This window comes from Apis mellifera, linkage group LG1 (assembly GCF_003254395.2).
Source record: "Apis mellifera strain DH4 linkage group LG1, Amel_HAv3.1, whole genome shotgun sequence".
NCBI classification, from domain to species: domain Eukaryota; kingdom Metazoa; phylum Arthropoda; class Insecta; order Hymenoptera; family Apidae; genus Apis; species Apis mellifera.
This window is the reverse complement of record NC_037638.1, coordinates 24,225,522-24,246,423: the sequence shown is the minus strand read 5'-3', so window position 1 is coordinate 24,246,423 and position 20,902 is coordinate 24,225,522. Positions and strand designations below refer to the sequence as shown.

At 25.7% G+C, this 20,902-nt stretch overlaps 4 protein-coding genes across 19 annotated transcripts; 3 read left to right on the top strand and 1 right to left on the bottom strand.

The window, feature by feature from the left end:
- The first annotated feature begins 488 nt into the window (after positions 1 to 488).
- Positions 489 to 4,214, top strand: MsrA (methionine sulphoxide reductase A). 4 transcript variants are annotated; one of them, NM_001178047.1, is made up of 5 exons: positions 489 to 613; positions 2,302 to 2,468; positions 2,550 to 2,670; positions 2,752 to 2,888; positions 3,194 to 4,181. In NM_001178047.1, the coding sequence occupies exons 2-5, from the start codon at positions 2,311 to 2,313 to the stop codon at positions 3,429 to 3,431; spliced, it is 654 nt and encodes a 217-aa protein (NP_001171518.1). In that variant the 5' UTR covers positions 489 to 613; positions 2,302 to 2,310; the 3' UTR covers positions 3,432 to 4,181. The 4 variants fall into 4 exon arrangements, with proteins under 4 accessions (NP_001171518.1, XP_006571522.1, XP_026295502.1 ...); XM_006571459.3 differs by lacking the exon at positions 489 to 613 and adding an exon at positions 891 to 914 and having other exon boundaries at positions 3,194 to 4,214; XM_026439717.1 differs by lacking the exon at positions 489 to 613 and adding an exon at positions 1,588 to 1,656 and having other exon boundaries at positions 3,194 to 4,214.
- A 684-nt stretch (positions 4,215 to 4,898) lies between these two features.
- On the top strand, positions 4,899 to 7,950 carry LOC100579054. The gene is made up of 13 exons (XM_026446317.1): positions 4,899 to 4,955; positions 5,111 to 5,246; positions 5,379 to 5,557; positions 5,667 to 5,851; positions 5,931 to 6,063; positions 6,303 to 6,347; positions 6,435 to 6,546; positions 6,697 to 6,749; positions 6,783 to 6,842; positions 6,924 to 7,061; positions 7,233 to 7,513; positions 7,574 to 7,681; positions 7,895 to 7,950. The coding sequence occupies exons 1-13, from the start codon at positions 4,899 to 4,901 to the stop codon at positions 7,911 to 7,913; spliced, it is 1,506 nt and encodes a 501-aa protein (XP_026302102.1). The 3' UTR covers positions 7,914 to 7,950.
- An 866-nt stretch (positions 7,951 to 8,816) lies between these two features.
- LOC725044 (TAF5-like RNA polymerase II p300/CBP-associated factor-associated factor 65 kDa subunit 5L) lies at positions 8,817 to 12,293 on the top strand. Of its 3 annotated transcripts, none has more exons than XM_026445999.1 (10): positions 8,817 to 9,294; positions 9,397 to 9,554; positions 9,695 to 10,034; positions 10,135 to 10,367; positions 10,479 to 10,661; positions 10,786 to 10,938; positions 11,047 to 11,194; positions 11,445 to 11,613; positions 11,806 to 11,989; positions 12,115 to 12,293. In XM_026445999.1, exons 1-10 carry the CDS (start codon positions 9,226 to 9,228, stop codon positions 12,245 to 12,247), a joined length of 1,770 nt encoding a protein of 589 aa, XP_026301784.1. In that variant the 5' UTR covers positions 8,817 to 9,225; the 3' UTR covers positions 12,248 to 12,293. The 3 variants fall into 3 exon arrangements, with proteins under 3 accessions (XP_026301784.1, XP_026301787.1, XP_026301786.1); XM_026446002.1 differs by lacking the exon at positions 8,817 to 9,294 and having other exon boundaries at positions 9,434 to 9,554; positions 9,695 to 9,707; positions 9,787 to 10,034; XM_026446001.1 differs by lacking the exon at positions 8,817 to 9,294 and having other exon boundaries at positions 9,437 to 9,554; positions 9,695 to 9,703; positions 9,787 to 10,034.
- Positions 12,283 to 20,848, bottom strand: LOC100576132. 11 transcript variants are annotated; one of them, XM_026445975.1, is made up of 17 exons: positions 20,707 to 20,848; positions 19,810 to 20,564; positions 19,479 to 19,727; positions 19,338 to 19,395; positions 18,802 to 19,269; positions 16,795 to 17,455; positions 15,787 to 15,961; positions 15,299 to 15,651; positions 14,538 to 14,734; positions 14,395 to 14,422; positions 14,152 to 14,292; positions 13,694 to 13,923; positions 13,409 to 13,520; positions 13,267 to 13,332; positions 13,021 to 13,127; positions 12,705 to 12,935; positions 12,283 to 12,550 (listed from the first exon to the last, which is right to left on the bottom strand). In XM_026445975.1, the coding sequence occupies exons 6-17, from the start codon at positions 17,380 to 17,382 to the stop codon at positions 12,418 to 12,420; spliced, it is 2,361 nt and encodes a 786-aa protein (XP_026301760.1). In that variant the 5' UTR covers positions 17,383 to 17,455; positions 18,802 to 19,269; positions 19,338 to 19,395; positions 19,479 to 19,727; positions 19,810 to 20,564; positions 20,707 to 20,848; the 3' UTR covers positions 12,283 to 12,417. The 11 variants fall into 11 exon arrangements, with proteins under 11 accessions (XP_026301760.1, XP_026301751.1, XP_006571640.1 ...); XM_026445966.1 differs by having other exon boundaries at positions 19,338 to 19,441; positions 19,537 to 19,727; XM_006571577.3 differs by having other exon boundaries at positions 19,217 to 19,269; positions 19,338 to 19,441; positions 19,537 to 19,727.
- Between the last annotated feature and the right edge of the window lie 54 nt (positions 20,849 to 20,902).

Genomic DNA, 20,902 nt, shown 5'->3' with positions numbered 1-20,902 from the left:
TTGATATTTTTAGCTACATTCTTTGGATCAGTATTTTAAATTATATGCGTTTTATTTTTAAAATATTTATTCATACGTATTTATGTAAAATAAATACGTCTTAATACATCTCAACAAATTTTTATTGATTATTATTAATTTTACTAAATCCTAGTTATTTACTAAATAATTTATATATAATATTATATATGTATATAATATGTGTATAAAAATTTTAATGAAGTATGATAAAATAAAAAATACGAATAGCAATTACCATCAGAAATATCCTGTGAAGTTCAAAATACAATTTTTACTACTATTAATTAGCGCTATATTGAAACAGAAATACTAGAGCAGCAAAATTAGCAAATTAAATTGATGATTGAAACAAAAGCAACGATTTATGTGTAAGAGAATGGAGTGGATTCGTAATATATTGCAGAGTAGGGAAAAGAGAAAGAGAAGGGATAACGTAGATAAAAAGTAGAACTGCTGAAGCACGCGGTAGTTTCTTGTGTTCTTTCAGTCACCAACGAAATATCTTTCGTTGAATTTGGAGTGAATTTTTATTTGTACTTTTATTTCTTCATTTATTTTCTTTAAATAATTTTCTTTTTTATTAAAGATTAAGGTAAATTATTTTTTTAATATTATTCGAAATTTATTAATTTTATTTTTCATTTATTTTTGTATAATATTTCTGTAAAAATTAAAAAAATTTTATCAATATTAATTAAAATATCGTATCAATAATATAAGTTATTAGATTAAATTATTTTTGAATTCGCATTATTTTTTTATGAATACTAATTTTTTACTTTAAAATTCTTTTTATTAATCATCTAAATCGTCTTCAATAAAACTTGAAGCATAAATTTAAATTTGTAAAGTGTTTTGTTGGATCATTTTTCATTTCATATAAAATGATTTATGTAAGTAAATAATTATTTAAATGATTTGAATTGTTTCTGTCATTTATTTAATAAAATTATAGATTTTTGTTGTAATATTTGATTTTTCAAATTAGACATTTGAAATCTACTTGTACTCTTTGTATTATCTCTTTATATATAACTTTCATTTTCATTTCTGTTTTTTTATATATAATTATTTTTATTTAATTACTCTTAATAAGAAATAGGACAAATTCTAAAAATATTTTTATAAATCTTTCATATTAAATAAAAAAAATATAGAAAAATTAAATAAATTGTTTATATAATTTTTTTTGTATATTTTAACAGAAAATTTATAAAAGTTCTTTTCAATAACTAAATGATATTGAAAAATATTTAATGACGATATATAATAAATCTTTCGTCGATTACGTATTATCGTGTTAATGTGATTGAACTAGATAGACATTCTTTAATCAAGTACATTGTAGTTGATAAATAACATTTTAAGTATCTTATAAGATATATCAATAAATTCTCAAGTATTTTTTTATAATTCTATTTCTAATATATTCAAATAATTAATATGAAAATATAAATATATATTTTCTTAATAATTTCGTAAAAAAATTTAAGAAATTAATCTATATAATTTTTATTATAGAAAAAAAATTAATACTTTATTTAATTCAAAGATAAAAAAGACTTTTACATTTTAAAAATAATGATGTTACGAAATAACACGTTTGAAACTAATCTTATTAAAAACAGAAACGAGGTAATCAAGTTATATAGTTCACCCTGTATATTCCGTCACGCTTTTTTTGTACACGCGTCAGGTCCGTAATTTATATATAACGGGTGTCATGAAAGAATTATTTCTAATCATAAAAATATGAGATCAATTATTAATAAGCGAAATAATTTTTTAAATAAACATAAATTTTCAGATAGACATAATATCAAAATATTGTAATTATTTGTAATTATTTTCATATTTTTATTTATATCTTTTTTTATTTTAAAATATTCGATATAACAAATTAAAAAAACTAATATTATTTAAAGGTGATAAATTCTATTAATATTGAAAAATCTAAAAAATGAAAAATTGTTATAATATATTAGAGATTCAAAGGAAAATGATTTTATTTAATAACGTTTAATAACATTAAAACATTAAAAAAAACATTATTTAGTCACTTTAAATCATATTCAGTGTAACCGTTACTTATGTATAATAGGTTTCACATTTCTTTATCGGATCAGATCAAAATAACATCATGATGATAAATGAATTGAAAAATTTTTTCTTATACACTGTATTAACATTTTAATTTAGTTCATTTAATTTTAGCTATTATTTATATAATTTTATATTTTTATATTCTTCTATATAATTCTATTCGTTTTATGATAATAGTCGAACAAAATGCCAGGACAATTCGAAGAAATTCAAGCAAAACGCGCAACATTTGGAATGGGATGTTTCTGGGCCGGTGATTGTTTATTTGGCGTTTTACCCGGTGTAATTAGAACTTGTGTTGGATATGCAGGTGGACAAAAGGAATCACCAACTTATAAAAATATGTATGTTTTATTTTTGTTTTTCATTTCTAATAGAAATCTGTTTGCATCTGTTATATCAATTTTTTTTATTTTTATTGGCAGAGGTGATCATACAGAAGTCGTTGATATTGAGTATAATCCAAATATTGTATCATATTCACAATTACTTGCTTTATTTTGGCAGAATCATGAGTATGGTCTCACTACAAAAATCAAGAGACAGGTAAATATGATAATAGTCTTTTATTAATTTTTGGTTTCATTTATTATATAAAAATGATTATATTTGTATTATTGCTTTTAGTACATGTCATTAATTTTGTATCATGACGAAGAACAAAAATTATTAGCTGAAAAATCACGTGAACAAGAGCAATACAAACATACAGATTTGATTCTTACTGAAATTAGAAAATTCGAAAAGTTTTATCTAGCAGAAGAGTAAGTATATGCTAATTTTGTAAAATTTTTTTTAATAGAACTTTATAGAAAATTTATAAAATTTTTTAATAAATTTTTATAGAAAAATATAAATTAAAAATTAATTTTAAATTATTATGCGTATTTCAATAATATTATTATATGAATTCCAATTCCATGAAATTATTATTATTTATCATAAGTTAATTTTTATTAGATTAATACATATATCGATAATATATTTTCAACATATTTTAATGAATTAAAATATTTATACAAGTAATTCTTATTATTTTTAAATAATTAATTTATTATTAATTTATTAGTTACCATCAGAAATATCGACTTCGAAAACATCCATGGTTAATGGAAAATACCGGTCTCACTAGTGATGAGCTTCTTCGAAATTCACCTTTAGCTGCTAAATTAAATGGTTACATCGCTGGTGCTGGAACGCTCGAACAATTTAAAAAAGAGTTACCTAATCTTAATTTAAGTGAGAAAGCTGCGAAGTATTTAGAAAAATATGTGATTGAGAATCAAGGAAATGGTTTATACTGCTAGCTATAATGAATATTTAAGAATTTTTCATATATTTATCCTAGTACATACTGAACATGATATATTTTTTTCGTAAAAACAAATTTTAAAATCTGGAAAAAACTTTTTTATGTGGTTCTAGTTTCCTGTAAACTGTATTTGAAATCTCTCGCAAATAAGTCTTGAGCTCGATTTTAAAAACTTATAGATTTCGCTCGATAAATATCTTTTGTTAGTATTAATTTTCTTAATTTCTATAATTTTTACCATAGTGTGTAAGTTTTATTATTAACAGGATATTCATTATATTATATTTCATGCATAATACAATAATGACATGACATATTTGTTTGTTTGCTCAGCAATATTGGAATTTTTTAAACAAAAATTAAAAAGAAATTTACAGTAAAATAGGCTGTGAAAAGTATATATAGATAATATTGTTTGCAATCATTTGTTTTTTGATTACTTCGCACATTCTATGTTTTATAAGTTTATTTTTTTTTATTTCAAAAAAAAGCAAGTATGAAGCATACAATTGAAGTATATTTTTAAATTGTTTGAGTTTAATTTTTCGCATAATTATTACTTTATGTGACAAATATCATTTGTTAATTACAAATAAGAATATAATTATGTAATATTTATTATGAATAATCTTATAACCACAAGTATTAGAAAATGTATATAATTTCAAGACAACTGCGTTATTAAATACGCACGCTCATATACTTACATGTGGTCGTATGAAATATATGTATACATATGTATAACAGTGTTTGATGTACATCTAATTCATTTCCATAATTCACTTGTTTTTTATACTTGTTATTTATGCATATAAAATAATTTTGCATTATTTTTGGCATTATAGAAATCATTAAAATATAAAAATAATAATTTTATTTGTATCTTAAATTTATTTTCTTCTTGTTTTGTTGAATAGATATATTATAATTTTTAGATTTAAAATGTTTTTTTAATTTCTATAAAAACTTTTTTCAATTAAAAAAAAAATCAATAACTAATACATTTAGTCAGATAATAATTAAGAATCACGGAATATGTTAATAAATAATTTTTTTACTTAGTTATTTCTATGCGAACAAAAGCAGATTAAAATGACTAATTAAAGCAGAAGTTGAAAATCTGAATAATTGAATAATTTAAAAGTATTTATGAATGATTAATAAATACAAATATGTATGCGTATGCAAATATGCAAGATTGCTTTATTTTTAAAGATTGTTATCTTTATGATATTTTTTAATTACAATTGAATGTGTAATTATGCCATGTTGAATATTCTGAAAACGATAACGAATATGAAATAAAATATAATTGTTAATTTTTCGATCAGCATACTTATAATTACTTTTGTAAATAAATATAAAAAATTTACGGAAAATTTAATAATTCAAAAATTATAATTTTGTAAAATTTTCAATAAAATTTTTTCGAAATATGTATTTAATTATATTTAAAGGTTATATGACATTTCTTATTGCATTTTTTATTGTATCTTTATTATATGCAAAAAATTGTGACGTAAGTATCAGATCTAAGAAAAAATTAAATATTTAAATTTTATATTTGATTATTATTTTAATTTCTATATATATTCATTATTTTTACTTTTCAATATTATTTTCAAAAATAAAATAATATTTATTTTATTTTATCTAAAATTTTTTTATTTGCAGTATATTTGTGATACCAATGATTGTAAAACATCCATAAATTATTCAAATAATTTGCCTGCAATTAAATTTTGTACAAATAAAGATATTTCTACAGATGTTAATTTTTCAACAATAGATAAAATTTCTAAATTTCTTGGTAATATAAATAATATAAATAAATATTTGTACACAAGAAAATTTTAAGTATTTATAAAATTTATTTATATTTTATATATATATATAAAATATAAGTAAATTTTATTTTATATATATATATAATATATTATAGGTATCATACAAATTAAACTTAAACCACCAAAAAATATATGTAAATATGAGCTTATTTTATTAGCAAATGAATCAATTAATGAAAAGAAATGTATGAATTATAATTTTAATAATTCATATAAAAATGAAATACATAGTAGAAATATTATATGTTTTGTTTCAAATAATAAGCAATATCAGGTATTAATACATAATTAGTACACATATACACATATATAAATAAATTTTAATTTGTTATAATTATAAATTATTAATCTTTCTAAAGAATTTAAAAAAAAATTGTTTTTAGAATACTGGAATACTTGTTCCATATGTATTTACAGCATGTTATTCTGTTCAATTTAATTTTCAAGATACAAAAATGATAAAAATGATAAAAAATAATAAATTCTTAAGAACTAATTATGAAAGAAAAGATATAGAACCAATATTGCAATGTACATATGAATATATCGAACTTAATAATACAAACAAGTAAGTTTATATTATGATTATTTATAAATAGATTTATATAAAATGTTTTTAAATAGAATTTTAAAAAAAAATGTAAAAGGTGGGTATATTTTGATATATACTCTCCTATACCCATAATTACAGTTCAGATAAAGTTGGGTATATTGTACAATGATATTTGTTCTTTTAATGATGAAGATGTTCCTGGTGGTTACTGGAATTTTCATCTTTTGGTAATTTAATTATTATAATATTTATTGTTTTATTTTCTAAAATATTTATTTTCTAAAATATAATATAATATTTAATCATTATTGATTTAATCATTATAAAATATATAATTAATTAAAAATTTTATATAATATATATACTATGATATATCACAATATAAAAATTTTAATATATATAAGTGAGTAATCTTATAATGTAGTAATATAAATAAAGTATACTAAAATTGTTATGTAATTTATAGGATAATTATTTAGAAGACAATAATCATAATTTTAATATAACTTGGGTAAGTTTCATGCTTGATATTTGTATAATTAAATTCTATCAAACAAAAAATAAACTATTATAATTTTAATATTATAATATTTATTAGCAAACAAGTCTTAAAAAAGCCAACTATTGTGCTACAATATATTTATGTGATGATATAAGATATAAAAATAATACCTTATGGTCACCACTTCATGAATGTTTTTGGTATAAAAGTAAGTAAATTAACATAGTCATATTTATTTATATATTTTCCTTATTTTTTTAGGCAATAATAATTAATATTCTTTAATTTAAATATAATTTAATAATATTTTTTTTATTTAATCATATATGGTGAAATATAATAGAAATTTTGTATATAGGTTGTCAAAATATAAATACAATAGTTCACAATATTCCAGTCAATATTATTTTTGATAAATTTTCTTATTTCCCAATTATTATTATTATAACTTTATTTACAATTATTGGAATTATGTACCTCATCTATATTATATATATTTATAAAGTAAGAAAAAAATATTTCTATAAAAATATTTTTAATCATAAAATTAGAACTAATAAATACAATATATCAAATATTTTATAGGATATTAAAAAAAAGATAAAATGGGAAGATATTAATATAAACAGAGATATTGTATTGCTCTATACTAAAGGTCCTGAATCATTTATGGCATTAATGACAGATTTTCGAGAGACACTTAGTCAAGTTTGTCAATGTATTGTAAGTTATTTTTCACTAAAAGTTATATTAAATTTATATTATATTATATTATATTATATTAAAAGTTATATTATATTAAATAGAGATTAATAATTTATTATCATTAAAAATCTTTTCTTTTAAAATATATATTTTATGTATAATTTGAATACAATTTTATATATTTTACAGGTACATGATTGGCATAATGGTATAGAATGGAATAATGTAGCTAAGATTGGTGCTTTTGATTGGTTTGCAAAAATGCTTCACAATGAATGTCATGTTGTTTGGATAGATATTCCAATATTACGTTCATTAATTACACAAAGTCTTAACAAAAATAATTCAGAACAATATAATTTAATAAAAATTGGTGATTTTCGTGACACAGTACTTCCCACAATTTTTAATTTATCTAAACGGAATATTGAACAATCAGCAATAAATCAATCCAAACATTTTATTGTAAGGTCAGTATAAATATTATTATTTAAATTAAAATATTTGTATTATTTCTTCATATTTTATAGATTAAAAGAATTTGAAAATTTTGAAAATGATAATGATCCATTTATTGATTTGTCTCCACATATACGATATGTTTTACCACAAGATTTAAACTTACTGTGTTCCAATTTGTAAGTTTTCAATATTTAATAATTTCAATAATTTTAATTAATGATATATTTTTAAAAATTACATATAATGAAAAAATATTGCTTATAAAAGCATTAAAAATATTAATATTCTATTATGACTTTTATATATCAGTGATATATATAAAAATCATTACTATATTATTACTATATTATATATATTAAAAATATAATATATATATATATTTTTTTTAGATCAAAAATGGATAAATAGTTATTTAAATATAACAAATAAAAGACAAAAATTTTATAATAAAGCATTTAAATTATATTATAATTAAATATACAAGATATATAATATATATAGATATATAGATATATAATTTTGTAAATATTATTATAATTTTTACAATCATAATAAATAATAAAAAAAAATTGAGATAAAGTAAAAATTAATTCAGTGCTATTTCTTAAATACCTCGAAGACTTTTTGAAAATAGAAGATAAGATAAAATATGAATTGAGAAACAACGTTATTTTTTAAGTACTTATAACAATAATTTTTCCGAAACATATCTGACATTCAAGAGATGGCGCTGAAAATAAATTCTTATCTATATCTCTTTTTTCATTTGCTATTCTTTTTTTATGTGCCATTCTAGAGATGGCGCTAATTTCAATATTTTTACTCTATATCTATCCCTTTTCCTTTTGTTTTTGTCTATATTTACTTTACAAAATTTATATTTGCACAATTGTTAATTTAAAACATTTAAAGAACATAAAAAAATATAAAATGATTAATTTGATTGTTTAATGCTTATGATTATCATTTTAATATAATAAATACAAAATAGCAGATCTATTTTGTATCTTATCTATGTTGTCTTTATTTCTAGTTATAAGTTTCTAAAAAATTCCTATAAAATTACTGAAATTACTGAAGTATTGAATAGTTCTATATATTATTAATTGTTACTTAATATTTTAAAAAATTCATTTAATTATTTAAATATAATTTATAAATAATTTAAATTCGATGATAAAAAACAAAGAAAAAAGATACTTATAAAAAATTGTAATTATTTATTTATTTTATACTTGCACATAAATAAAAATATATATTCTAGTAATTCCAGTAACAACAAAGAACAACAAATCATTTTCTAGGGAAAAGATATGTTTTTGATTATATATTTTCAGAATGACTGACGGGCGGCAACTATTTGTTTATAGATTTGTACGTTATAAATAAGGTTCAATAAAGTATGAAAGTTTAAAAAAAATATTGTAATGAATATAACATGCCCAATTAATTAATTATTAATTAAAATTTTATTTAAGTTTTAATTTATTTTATCAATGAAAATATATATCTAATAATAGCGGTTAATCTCAAGATTTGTTTTATTAATTATTAATAAAATATAAATATTATTTTCATTCGATTGATTTTATAAATAATTGTTGAAACTATGTACTTTAATAATTAATTTAATATTTAAATAATTTGTATTACTTGATGTCTTTCGTATGGTTGAATCTTTTCAATCTCTTGAAAATAACCAACGTATAATTATAAAAAGATGAAACGTTTAAAGAGTGAATTAATTAATGCTACAATTGAGTCATATTTAAAACGACGTCATTATCAGGCAAGTTACATTCTTATTTTTATTTTAATAATTTTATTTAAATTTAAATTAGAATTAATAAATATGACATAACCTCTTATTACTTTTAAATATTAATTATAGACTAGCGACGTTTTTTGTAAAAACAATCAAGTATATTGTAGAACGAGTGATGAAATGACTCTGAATGCAACTGCTGCTTCTGCCACATCTCAAGATAATTCAATTATTTTTAGTGCCATTAGTATTGATGTTGCTGCTGCAGATCAAGCATATCAACGGTACATTCTTTTATCTTTAAAATTTTTATAACTAAATATATATAATTATAATATAATAATAATAATTATTAATGCAATAATTTAATTATTATTATATAATTATTGTTTATTTTATTTTTAAAAATAAATATTTTCTTTAGGTTAAAGATGTGGGTAAATATTGTACTCGATGATAAATTAAAAATGGAATTAAAAGGGCTTCTATACCCTGTATTTTGTCACTTGTATTTAGAGATGCTACATGCTGGTAATAGGCAAGCAGCAATTCAATTTCTAAAAACGCATCAAAATGAGTTCAACAGTGAAACGGAGAAAGATTTTTTAGAAGAACTATCTAGTGTATTTTCAGTACAAGATATTGAATTAAGACCTTTAGTAAATTCATTTAGAACTAGAAAATATAAAGTGGATATGTCTGATGTTGCTCATTTATGTCTTCAACAATTTCTCTCAAAACATGGACATATAATATTAATGCAGGTAATAAAGTTATAATATATCAAACATTAAGTACAACAAGTTGTTAATGAAACTATCTTTTTTTAATTTTTATTAACAATATATAATGTTTTATTTATAGATAATAAATACTCATGTGACAATAATTAAAAAAATGAATGTGCCTGAAACAGACACAGAAGGTTGTGAAGAAACAGGTTTACGTTCTGAAGTAGGAATTAATGGATATGTAGAACAACCATTGGGCACTGGAGCTGATCGTGAAATGAGAGAACTCCAAGAGGCTATAAGATTAATCCGAAATAATGCTCATCAACCTCTACGAATATTTGCAGTAAATAATGCTGTTGAAAAGTAATTATATATAAATTGGAATTTATTTATATGAAAAGATGATTTTATTGGAGGTTAGTGTAATAAATATTAAGAATCTTTGAGAATCATATAAAATATTTATTTTTATAGTGCAAGTAGTGGTGTAATTCCACCGAATATGGATAAATTAGCAGTAGGATTTAGTACTACAGAAATTAGATTATGGGGTATAAATGAAACAGTATTAATTAAGCCAAAGTATGAAGAACCTTCTTTCACATTTGCCTCGAATATTCCATTTTTACATCAATTTTATGAAACATCGAACAGAATGTAAGTTTCTATAATTTTAATTTCATAATATCATTTTTTAGTTTCATAGTATCATTTCAAGATATTATGATATCTTTAATTTAAGTAAAATTTAAAATTATTTATTCATTCATTATATTTTAAGGACTCAAGGAGGGGCAGTGATACTTAGAGGTCATACAGATATTGTACATGATTTAAGGTTTATTCCAGAATCTGATATATTACTTTCTGTATCTAGTGATAAAGATATGAGGGCATGGAGACTTAATGATTATACATGTGCAGCTATTTATAGGTATTTATATTAATTTTATATGAATATTTTATGAATGAAATTATAACTATTATTAATTATTAATTATTATTATTAATTATTATTAAAAAAATATATAATTTGTTTCAGTGGTCATAATTATCCTATATGGTGCATGGATCTTAGTGTATTCAATTTATATGTAGCAACAGGATCTCATGATAGAACTGCTAAATTATGGTCCTTAGATAGGATATATCCATTACGTATATTCGCTGGTCACTTTTTAGACATAAATGTACGTATTTTAGATTAAGAAATAGATTTTATTTTATTATATATAATTATATTTATATTATAATTATAATTATATTAAAAAAATTATAGTAAAAAAAAATATATAAAATTATATTTAAAAAGGAATGTAAAAAAGATATATAAAATTATATTTAAAAAGGAATGTAAAAAAGATAAATATATAAAAAGAAAAAGAAAAATGATAATTTTTATATTAGTTTTATTATGTATATTATATATGTGTTTTACAGTGCGTAAAATTTCATCCAAATGCTCGATATTTAGCTACTGGATCTGCTGATAAGACTGTGAGATTATGGGATAAAGATGACGGAAATTTATTAAGAGTATATATAGGTGCACAATCAACAATTTATAGTTTAGCTTTTAGTCCGGATGGAAAATATTTGGCAGCTGCAGGTAAAACATTTTTTAAACAATTTTTTATTAAATAATGAGTTTTTTATAAGCTATAAAATTTAACTTTTTTACATATATTAATCTTTTATATATATTTTATATGTAATTATATATTTTTTTGCATTAATATTCTATATATGTATATATATATTTAAATAAATTCATATTTTATTAATTAAAATTTTATTTTAGGTGATGACAAATCCATTTTTGTTTGGGACTTAGCAACTAATGCATTGTTGACAGAACTCAAAGGTCATGAAGACACAATTATGAATTTAGATTGGAGTTTTGATAGCCAATACATTGCTAGTGGAAGTTTAGATGGCACTATTCGTTTATGGCCTACGCATGATCATATTAAAACTGTTAATAGGTAATTTTTAATATTATAAAGTATCTCTATAAATTGAAAAGAAATATATTTTTAATATTTTATATTAAAAATATTTATAAAATTATATTATATATTGTATTTTTATTATATGTTGTTTCATATAGTAATTCATCAAATCTAGTACCTGAAACGGAATCACCACAAATATACTCAACTTATTGTTCGAGTATTCTTTCTTTACATTATTATAATAAAAATAATTCGCTCGTGTGCATTGGAACTGTGGATAATTTGTAATATATTGAAGAAATGAAGAATATTAAATACGTATATTTGTAAATAACGCCTTTTATTATTTTTCTTTGTAAATTATTACAAGAATATTATTACTGAATAAATTTTTTTTTAATACTGCAATATTATAACACAAAAAATGCTAAGTCTTACTATCAAAATTTTTTAATATATTATCTAACAAACGTTGAAATAATTTGTTTTGCATAAAATCCGAGAAAGAAAATGAATGTGAACCACAATATTGGCCTCCATGTTTCAATATTTCTTGTTATTCGTAATGGTTCAACATTATGTGTTCGTATACTGAAAACAAAACCTTCAATTAATATTAAAATTGTTTTTTGAAAGTTCTATCATTTTATATTTTCTTATAATTTTAGTTGTTTATCATGAATTAATATATATATATATTTTATTTTGCATTTAACTGAATATAATTTTTTATTAAATGAATTACCATGATTTTAACTGTTTTTCAACAGTTTTAGCCACATTTAATTCCAAGAAAGAATTTTGTTTTGTGATTAATCGATCTCTATCTTTTACATTATTAGTGATGTCACAATTTACGTTATAAACGCTATTATTTTGGTCATTTCTTAAGAGATTATTATTTTCTTCAATTGAATTTCTTCGCAACTCAGTGTGTTCAAAAATGTCACGTAATTCAATGACACTATTTGCACTGCTGAAATATGAAAATATATATATTTTTTTTTACTATTCCAAATATTATATTATTGTGCAATAGATAATAAGAAAATAATACAAACTCCGTTCGATTTAATTTTTCGTTTTCCCATTTTTGCGTTTCGAAACATAATGATGGACGTCTTAAAGTAACTCTTCCAGAAACAGAGTTTCGCTGTCTAGGAGCTTCCTAAATATAAAAAGAATTTTAAAAGTCTTTTTTATTCTTAACATTTTTACATATAATAATTCGAATAACATTATAAGATAAATTAATTTGAGATTAATTAAAATTAAAATTAAATTATAAGAAATAATATAACAAATGCCTTTAAAACATCTTGAGAATTTAAAGGTCGTGTAATTGTAGCGATGCTAGCTCTTCTCCTAGCCATCTGCAAATAAAATTAAGAAAAAATTAATTAATAATATATCGTTGATATAATCTATAATCTATAATTTTTGACGAACCATTGTTCGATTATTGCAAGGTAATCCATTTCTGTATCGAATTTTAGGTAAATCGTCTCCTATCTCTCCAGAAGTTTCTTCTATCATAATATTATTCTTCAACAATATTTCTCTAGAAAATAATTTTTAAAGCAAATCATATGTAGGAATTATTATTTTTCAAACATCATTAAAAATCATTATTTTTCTTTAAAATAATAAATTCAATTTAATTTATCGTATAAGAAATATAATAAAAAAAAGAAAAGTTCAAAGAAAGAAAAACTTTGAAGAAACTTTGTTTACTTGATTTCTTCAATATCTGTTGCTAGATTTTCACATCTGGATCGTAATAATTGCAGATACTTGTCACCTATAAAAATCGCTCTAGAAAGTCTGTGTTCTTGGTACACTGCTCCCAATGTTTCAGCAGCGCAAGAAATCCTATGGGCCGACCGTGCTATCATGTCTAATCGATGACGAACTTTTTCTACTTTGTCTATTGACTCTTGATCCGTGCAAAGCGAACATAAATCCTATTAAAAAACAATAGATTATTAAAAATTAATAAAATAAATCTTTTTTAAAATCTTTTAAAAATTATTATGTTCTTATATTATTTTTTTTTATGTTCTTTTAAGAAAGTGTTTATAAATTTTTTACATCGTAATGAAAAATAAATTTAATTCTCTAAGAAAAATATCGATATTTTTAATTTGATATTTAGAAAAAAGATTAAGGATTGAAAAGAGATAATATCTTACTTTTATATCCTCTTGCATTCTTTGTATTTCATTCATAAAATTTCGTTCCGACTGATCTCGTTGACGCAGCGATAAGACCATTCTTCGATGTAAGGTAATTCTATCGGAACCAAGTCCTATTGAAAACGCAATATATTTGCGCTGTAATTAAGAAACGGATCAATATCTATATGCAAAAAATATATAGATTTACATTTATAAATATTATATTATATAAAATTATATATTCGATAATTTATTAACCTCGAGCTCTTTCTCCGGTAAATTTTCTCTGAAACAAGGAAAAACGGAAAAAGTAACAAAGAGATTAATCAAGATTATTGAAAATTCATATGTATCATATAATAGAATTCAAAAGTAACGACGAGTAATTGTTCGAATTGTACCTGTACACGTTGTCTATATCTTTCGAGCACGATAATCCGATGATCTGTAGCTTGATGTCGTTAAAACTAGGAAAAGCTAGAAATTGCGTCCTCTCGTCGAACGATTCTTCCTCCTTCGTGTATTTGCAATGGCATTTTGCACGATGGTATCGTTCGCAGTCACCTTCCGACAAAGATCTTTTCGTGGCAAAAAATCTCTGGAACGGAGATCAATATCGAATGATACACGTATACGCATAGATTCGCGAACGATATTTTTATTTTTAAAATGGGCATGGTTTTTAACATTTTTCATTTCTCTATAAATATTTCATTACGCGATCGAAACTGAAAAGGAATTTCAGCAAAAGCATCCGGACGCTTTATTTCGAATTTCCCAAAGATATAAGTATAACTATACCTAACGTTCGCAATGCTTCCAGAGCAAATATTATTTTTCCTATCGAACGGAATAGATCGCCAGATGTAATGCGATCATGCGGTATAGTAAGAACGATTCGAGATACGTGATATTTCGGATATCTGGCAATATGGAAGATAGCGTGTTTATCACAATTTTCTTCCTTTTTTTTTTTTTTAATCCAGATTATTCCAAAATCGATGAATTATCTCGCGATAAATCATTTCGATGACACGAATAATTGGAAACACGTTTAATATTAACGTTCACAGAAATAATACGTTTTCACGAGAAAGGAAAAGTTTAAAAAAAAAGAAAACATATTACACGTGACAAACGACATGTTAAAATGATTACCAACTTGTCGGTCCTCTCGTTTCGAACGAAATTCCTCAGGATCCTCGGCTTCCTCGTGCTCGTCAATTTCCCTCGAAAGTTTCCGCGATGGTTCAGTGATGGAGCAAAACAATGACAAGGGTTGCGACAATGGACTGTCACTTTTCGATCGCCGCCTCTCCATCTTCCCTTCGTCCCTCGAACATAACGCGGCGTGCATATTCCGTTCGATCGAATCATCCTCGCTATCGGAACCGATCGAGCTATCCTCGTGACTCGACATTTCGGCATCGACTGATGTATATTTCCCGAGGCGACCGGCACTCGATGCGTTCACAAACGAGCGGGGATACTCCGAATCTTTGATCTTAACCAGATCTGCGAATCAAAAAGGAATAGATCTTCAACAATATACACTTTTATTTTTAGTCTTTTTCTTTCTTTTTTTCCCCTCTTCTTTTCCTTCCTTTTTCTATCTTTTAATTCGATTCAAATTTATTAGAGTGGATTTACCGTTGAAGGGACAAATTGAACGCGTGGCATTCACTGAATTTGCACGATGGAGATCGATTGTCCCATTGGTCGAGTTGTTTCCAATTTTTTCCCCCGCGAACGATGGGACGGTGTTGGTCGGATCGGTTGTTGAATCGGTCTGGTGGGAATTAATCGCGACATTTTCATCGGCGACCTAATCGAAAAACAACGATCGTTAAGAGTAAGGAGATGATTATTTTTAACTCTTAACGGTCCAGCGTTTTCAGCTCTAAGTTTAGACAGTGTGTTGGATGTCCGATAAACCGAGTGTCACTGTAATGGATAGTTCTCCTGTGGTATTCAGGATGACGATTGAAATCAGGCCAAGGTTTTCTTTCTCGATCTTATTTCGCTTTTCGATCGATCGAAACGAACGAGAGCAATTTTTCAATTTTTTTTCAAACCCACGATTCTACGTTGCGAACGTTTCGGAAAAAAATCTAATCGATTACATTTTTCAACACATTCGGTGAACCTGCAAAGCTCTTTCTATCGTGCACGTTTTTTCAAATTGTCACTATCAATTGATATTAAATTTAGTATAAAGTTAGTTATTAGCTATCGTGCGAATATTGAAACGTGAAATAAAATTTATTTCGTTTATGCATATTAATAGAGAGCGAAATATTAATATTTGCTAAATAAATTTATTCTCGGCGAATGTGTTGAAAAATTATATATCTCTTTTCCGAGAATCGAATTCATTACAGATTTCTCTAAACTCATCCCGGTGGAAAATTTCATTTTCGCGAACGCGTGAAATGAAATATCACCGAATATATATATATATATATATATACGTTCTTTACCGCATTCAGATTATTCCTAACGAAAATATTTTTGATGCAGTAGATCGATCGAATTTCAACGAAATTAATTCGGATGAAAGATTTCTGTTTCGCTGAAATATCCAGCCAAGGAAAATAGAAGCAGGGCCCGTTAAGAGTTAATTGATCGACACAAGAAGTTCCGTACACATCAGCTTACTTTCAACTCGGAATAATTCCCATTATTATTCAACTTATAACGTTTCCCGATCGAAGCCTCGCTGGTAATCGTGGAATAATTATCCACGATCGTATCCTCTCGAACTTGAGACAGCTCGACCGCCTTCGGGGATAACGAACCAACTTTATTCGAGGCTTGCCCTTTATTCGAGGATGGCTTCTCGCTAAGACGATCCGGCGATGAACTGGTCAAAAACTTGCCGCTCTCGATCAACGAGCGATAAGTTACCAATTCTCTTTTGTGCAAACCCGTTTCTCGATCACCTTCGTCCTTATCGTTCGGATCGTTATCCTCTTGAATACCGTCGATCCGAACGGACGGGCTGCTCGATGTTCGCCTAAAATCGAGCGCCCCCCTTTCCTTCCCCCCTTGATCGATCTGCGCGATCACGTCGAACGATCGATAAAACACGGACAACTTCCGTCTCGGTATTCTTGATAAGTCGCACGCCTCGTTCGACGCCGCGTAATTAGCCATCTTCAAGCACGTGGCCCCTTGCTTCTGCCCCGTGTTTACTTCCGCCGATCGGTGTTGCCTCTCACGATCGCCACTCGTCGATTCGTCCATTTTGATTCTTTTCTCCTTTATTTTCGAAATTCGCCTCGCAGAGAAACAGATACACACTTGTTCTTGTATTCACCTATTCAAATTAGAAGAGAGAGAGAGAGAGATGAAGTGTTATAATAATTTTTCTCTCGTGTTTAAATTTTCGGCCGCGAGACGCGAAAGCGATCGAAGATGACGAACGGAACGAATCGATCCACGACCTCAACTTGGCGAAAAACACCCACGGAAAGTTGTAACACGGTTAACCGCGCGCTGCTAAGCAGATTATTACGTAACAGAGAGAGAATGGTATCAATGGCAATGAGGAAAGAGCGTACAGCGATCCGCGCGTCAAATAAACCAGTACGTTTTAGTAATTAAACCGGGGATGAGAGTGTAGCGATCCGCGCGGTTTTACCACCCGCGATAACATCCTCCTCCTCCTCCTCCTCCTCCACCTTCTCCTTCTCCTCCTCCTCTTCCTCCTCGAGATAAACAGTTTGCATATACATTAGATCCGTTCGTTAATTAGAACCGTCACCGATTTACCCAATTTAGCGCGGCGATCATATCATTGAAGCGATAAATTGGCCTGTCCTTGCTACTGGATGAATAAACGTTAAACATCCACACATGCTTCTACGCGCTAACTCATTAAGACGTGTGCGACGTATAAACTCTACTCGTATATTCATCGTGTAGACAGACAAACGAGTCTTAATTGCGATCACAAATATTCGTCCGCGGTTGTACGCGTGCGATGCATAATGATCCGTATAATCTTTCGCCTTCTTAACAAATCCAACCAATCGTCGTATTTGTCGAAAGCATTAACATCGAGCGAGTCGGATGTGCACGTAAACGTGCGAGATTCTTCCCGGAAATTCTCACGGATATAAACGGATTAACGTTTCGTATCGAAAAGATCGAACATTTTTTTTTTTTTTTATAATCGCGATAATTTATTCATTTTTGTAACGCATAATGTAGTTATTACTTCTTTTTTCTTTTTTTTTTCCATCGTATATCGCGAGATGTTGATTCACCTTGACCTTGATATTATAATGAAAATCCAATTACATGTAATAATATTAGATATTTTTAACAAGATTCCATGAGCTAGCTAGAATCAGCTGCGATTATGTATATACATACATATATATATAAAATTCCAAGTTTTTAAAGAAACTGAGATACGTATATCTTTACCCCCTCCCTTACCCCCCCCGAGATATATGTTAATTTATCTTATTCCATTTCAACGAATCGATTAAACTAGATTTTGCGCAACTTTCACTCGTTTACTCACGAGAGGGGGGGGGATCACCGGTGCTTCGTTTGAAATCTGATTCGCCTTCGAACTTCGCGGATGAATGAAGAAACAATTTAAGAAGAATTAACGTGACGTAAGATCGATGTAAGGAATAAATTTTCTCTTACCCAGTAGCGCAGTTTTTTTTTTCTTTCTTTCTTTTTTTTTTTTTTACGCGAATTCGAGAATCGTGCGTTCTTGGTAGTAACGCGTCGGCTCGTGCCCCCTCATTCGGAAAAATCGTGGCGGAAACGATGGCATTTCCTCGCGGATCTCGCTTCGTTCATTCTCATATGGATATTCGAAAAACGAATTGCATGGGATGGAAGAATAGCGTGATAAAGATTGAAAAAAATAAGTGTATAACCGAGGGAATACGACTGGCACGAACGCCGCAAGCAGACTGAATGCGAATGCGTGTAAAACTGCTCTCTTTCTCGCTCTGCCTCTCCTCTCCTTTTCGTTCAACCAATTCTATCCTCGGCTTCCCTCTTTTTCCCTCTTTTTCTCGCTTCGTCCCAGCTTTTTGTTCCTTTTCCTCACCTCTTTTCCTCGCTCCCGTGTGTCTATGTCTACTTCTTTCGCGTTTCCACGCTCTTTTCATCCGGAAAAAAAAATTGTTGAAATGTTTTCAAAATGTATTATTCGACGAGTGTGTGCATACATTACAAACGTATCCGGGGAATCACACACAATATCTGCTCACCGATATAAAGATTTCCCTATGTATAAGATTGTATTATTAATTTCATTGTTCATCCATTTATACTGTAATATAAAATGTAAATGTTTTATTTATGATTACGTTTCAATAATTTATCGTAAAAGAAACTTGTTAATGAAAGAAGATAGTTCTCTCTTACTGTAGTTATCAATTTTGAGTTTATTAACCTCCTTATTGATTCATTAATTCCTTTGTTATTTGTCGATTTATGAGATTTTTCTTTAATGATGATTTTTTTTTAATAATTTATGAGAGATATTAATTTATCATCAATATTCGTAATATTTCTTTGTTAATTATTTATAAGGGATAGATACTTCTGTCTTTGTTCTGCAAATATTTTGTATCAATAAGTTAATTATAATTTTTAATATCTTGTAAAAAATTTATACAAGACTATACAAGTACTCACTCTGGCGCCTTTTAGAGAAGATTTGATCTTACGTTTAACGACGATTTAATTTTTTTTCTATAAGATTATCTTCAATTTATCAAAGTGGAAACAGAAAATTTGGAATAACAATTTTATTATGGTTCACATACGATTATATCTCTTGTACCACGGTTATTTTTACGCATATGCATTTTGAAGAAAGTATTTAGGCCAATGTCGTATCATGTGTGAAAACCCACGAGTTCTATTTTTATGGGAAACCCTGTGGTAAATTATTGTGCAGTTTCGCGATAATCGAGATTTCCTGGTTAACGTATCAAACGTAAAGAAATACTCCAGCAAGTAAAATATATAAGTAGAATTTATCTCTAATGTAGAATTATATCTACTTAAATTATGATACATTATTAAGAGAATTATCGTTCTCTTATCTCGTCAACGATTAATAAAAAAAAATAAAATTCGGATGCTGAAAGAAAAACTTGAATAAAATTTTACGTTTATGTACGTATATACTTTTGTTAAAAATAAATACTTATCGTTCACGGTCATCCAACGATGACCCAACTTTATATTCTATACGTTCGAGTTCTCCATATTTTTCTTTCACTCCGATATTTTTTTTTTTTCCTTTTTTTTTCTTTTCTTTTGATGAAAGATATTCACGCATCGAATCTATTTTATCTCGATTTAAAAATATTGTACAGCTTCGAACCAATTTGATTTTCAACATTTTGATCGTATGAAATTCGAAATAAAATTTTTTAACGAACCTAAATAACAAACGATAAAATAACAAGAAAAGAGAAAAATGTTCTTGAATCAATGATAAATTAAGTTATTCGACAAACGATAAAATGTAATGATTAATGATTGCGTCAAAATTTATCTTAAGTCAATAATATTTTCACTCACTTAATATTATGTAAGAATTTTTTATCCGAACCAAGATCAATTGTTGTTGCACGATCGTTAATTGTATTCCAATTATCGTAATTAAGTACATCAAGAATCATCACTGAATTAATATCAATCATATGTTCGAGACCGACGTCTGGTCTGAAATAAAAATTAATTTCGATCAATATATTTTTTTTTTGTGATATAATTC

Coding starts and splice junctions, on each gene's coding strand:
- MsrA (XM_026439717.1), top strand. CDS start 1,603: ATGATGTTACGAAATAACACGTTTGAAACTAATCTTATTAAAAACAGA. Junction 1,657..2,301: donor TTATTAAAAACAGAAACGAG/GTAATCAAGTTA, acceptor TTATGATAATAG/TCGAACAAAATGCCAGGACA. Junction 2,671..2,751: donor CTACAAAAATCAAGAGACAG/GTAAATATGATA, acceptor TATTGCTTTTAG/TACATGTCATTAATTTTGTA.
- LOC100579054 (XM_026446317.1), top strand. CDS start 4,899: ATGACATTTCTTATTGCATTTTTTATTGTATCTTTATTATATGCAAAA. Junction 6,064..6,302: donor ACTGGAATTTTCATCTTTTG/GTAATTTAATTA, acceptor TGTAATTTATAG/GATAATTATTTAGAAGACAA. Junction 6,348..6,434: donor ATAATTTTAATATAACTTGG/GTAAGTTTCATG, acceptor AATATTTATTAG/CAAACAAGTCTTAAAAAAGC.
- LOC725044 (XM_026445999.1), top strand. CDS start 9,226: ATGAAACGTTTAAAGAGTGAATTAATTAATGCTACAATTGAGTCATAT. Junction 9,295..9,396: donor TAAAACGACGTCATTATCAG/GCAAGTTACATT, acceptor TATTAATTATAG/ACTAGCGACGTTTTTTGTAA. Junction 10,939..11,046: donor ACATGTGCAGCTATTTATAG/GTATTTATATTA, acceptor AATTTGTTTCAG/TGGTCATAATTATCCTATAT.
- LOC100576132 (XM_026445957.1), bottom strand. CDS start 17,382: ATGGACGAATCGACGAGTGGCGATCGTGAGAGGCAACACCGATCGGCG. Junction 12,936..13,020: donor GAAAAATTAAATCGAACGGA/GTTTGTATTATT, acceptor TTCATATTTCAG/CAGTGCAAATAGTGTCATTG. Junction 12,551..12,704: donor GAAAAACAGTTAAAATCATG/GTAATTCATTTA, acceptor TTTTGTTTTCAG/TATACGAACACATAATGTTG.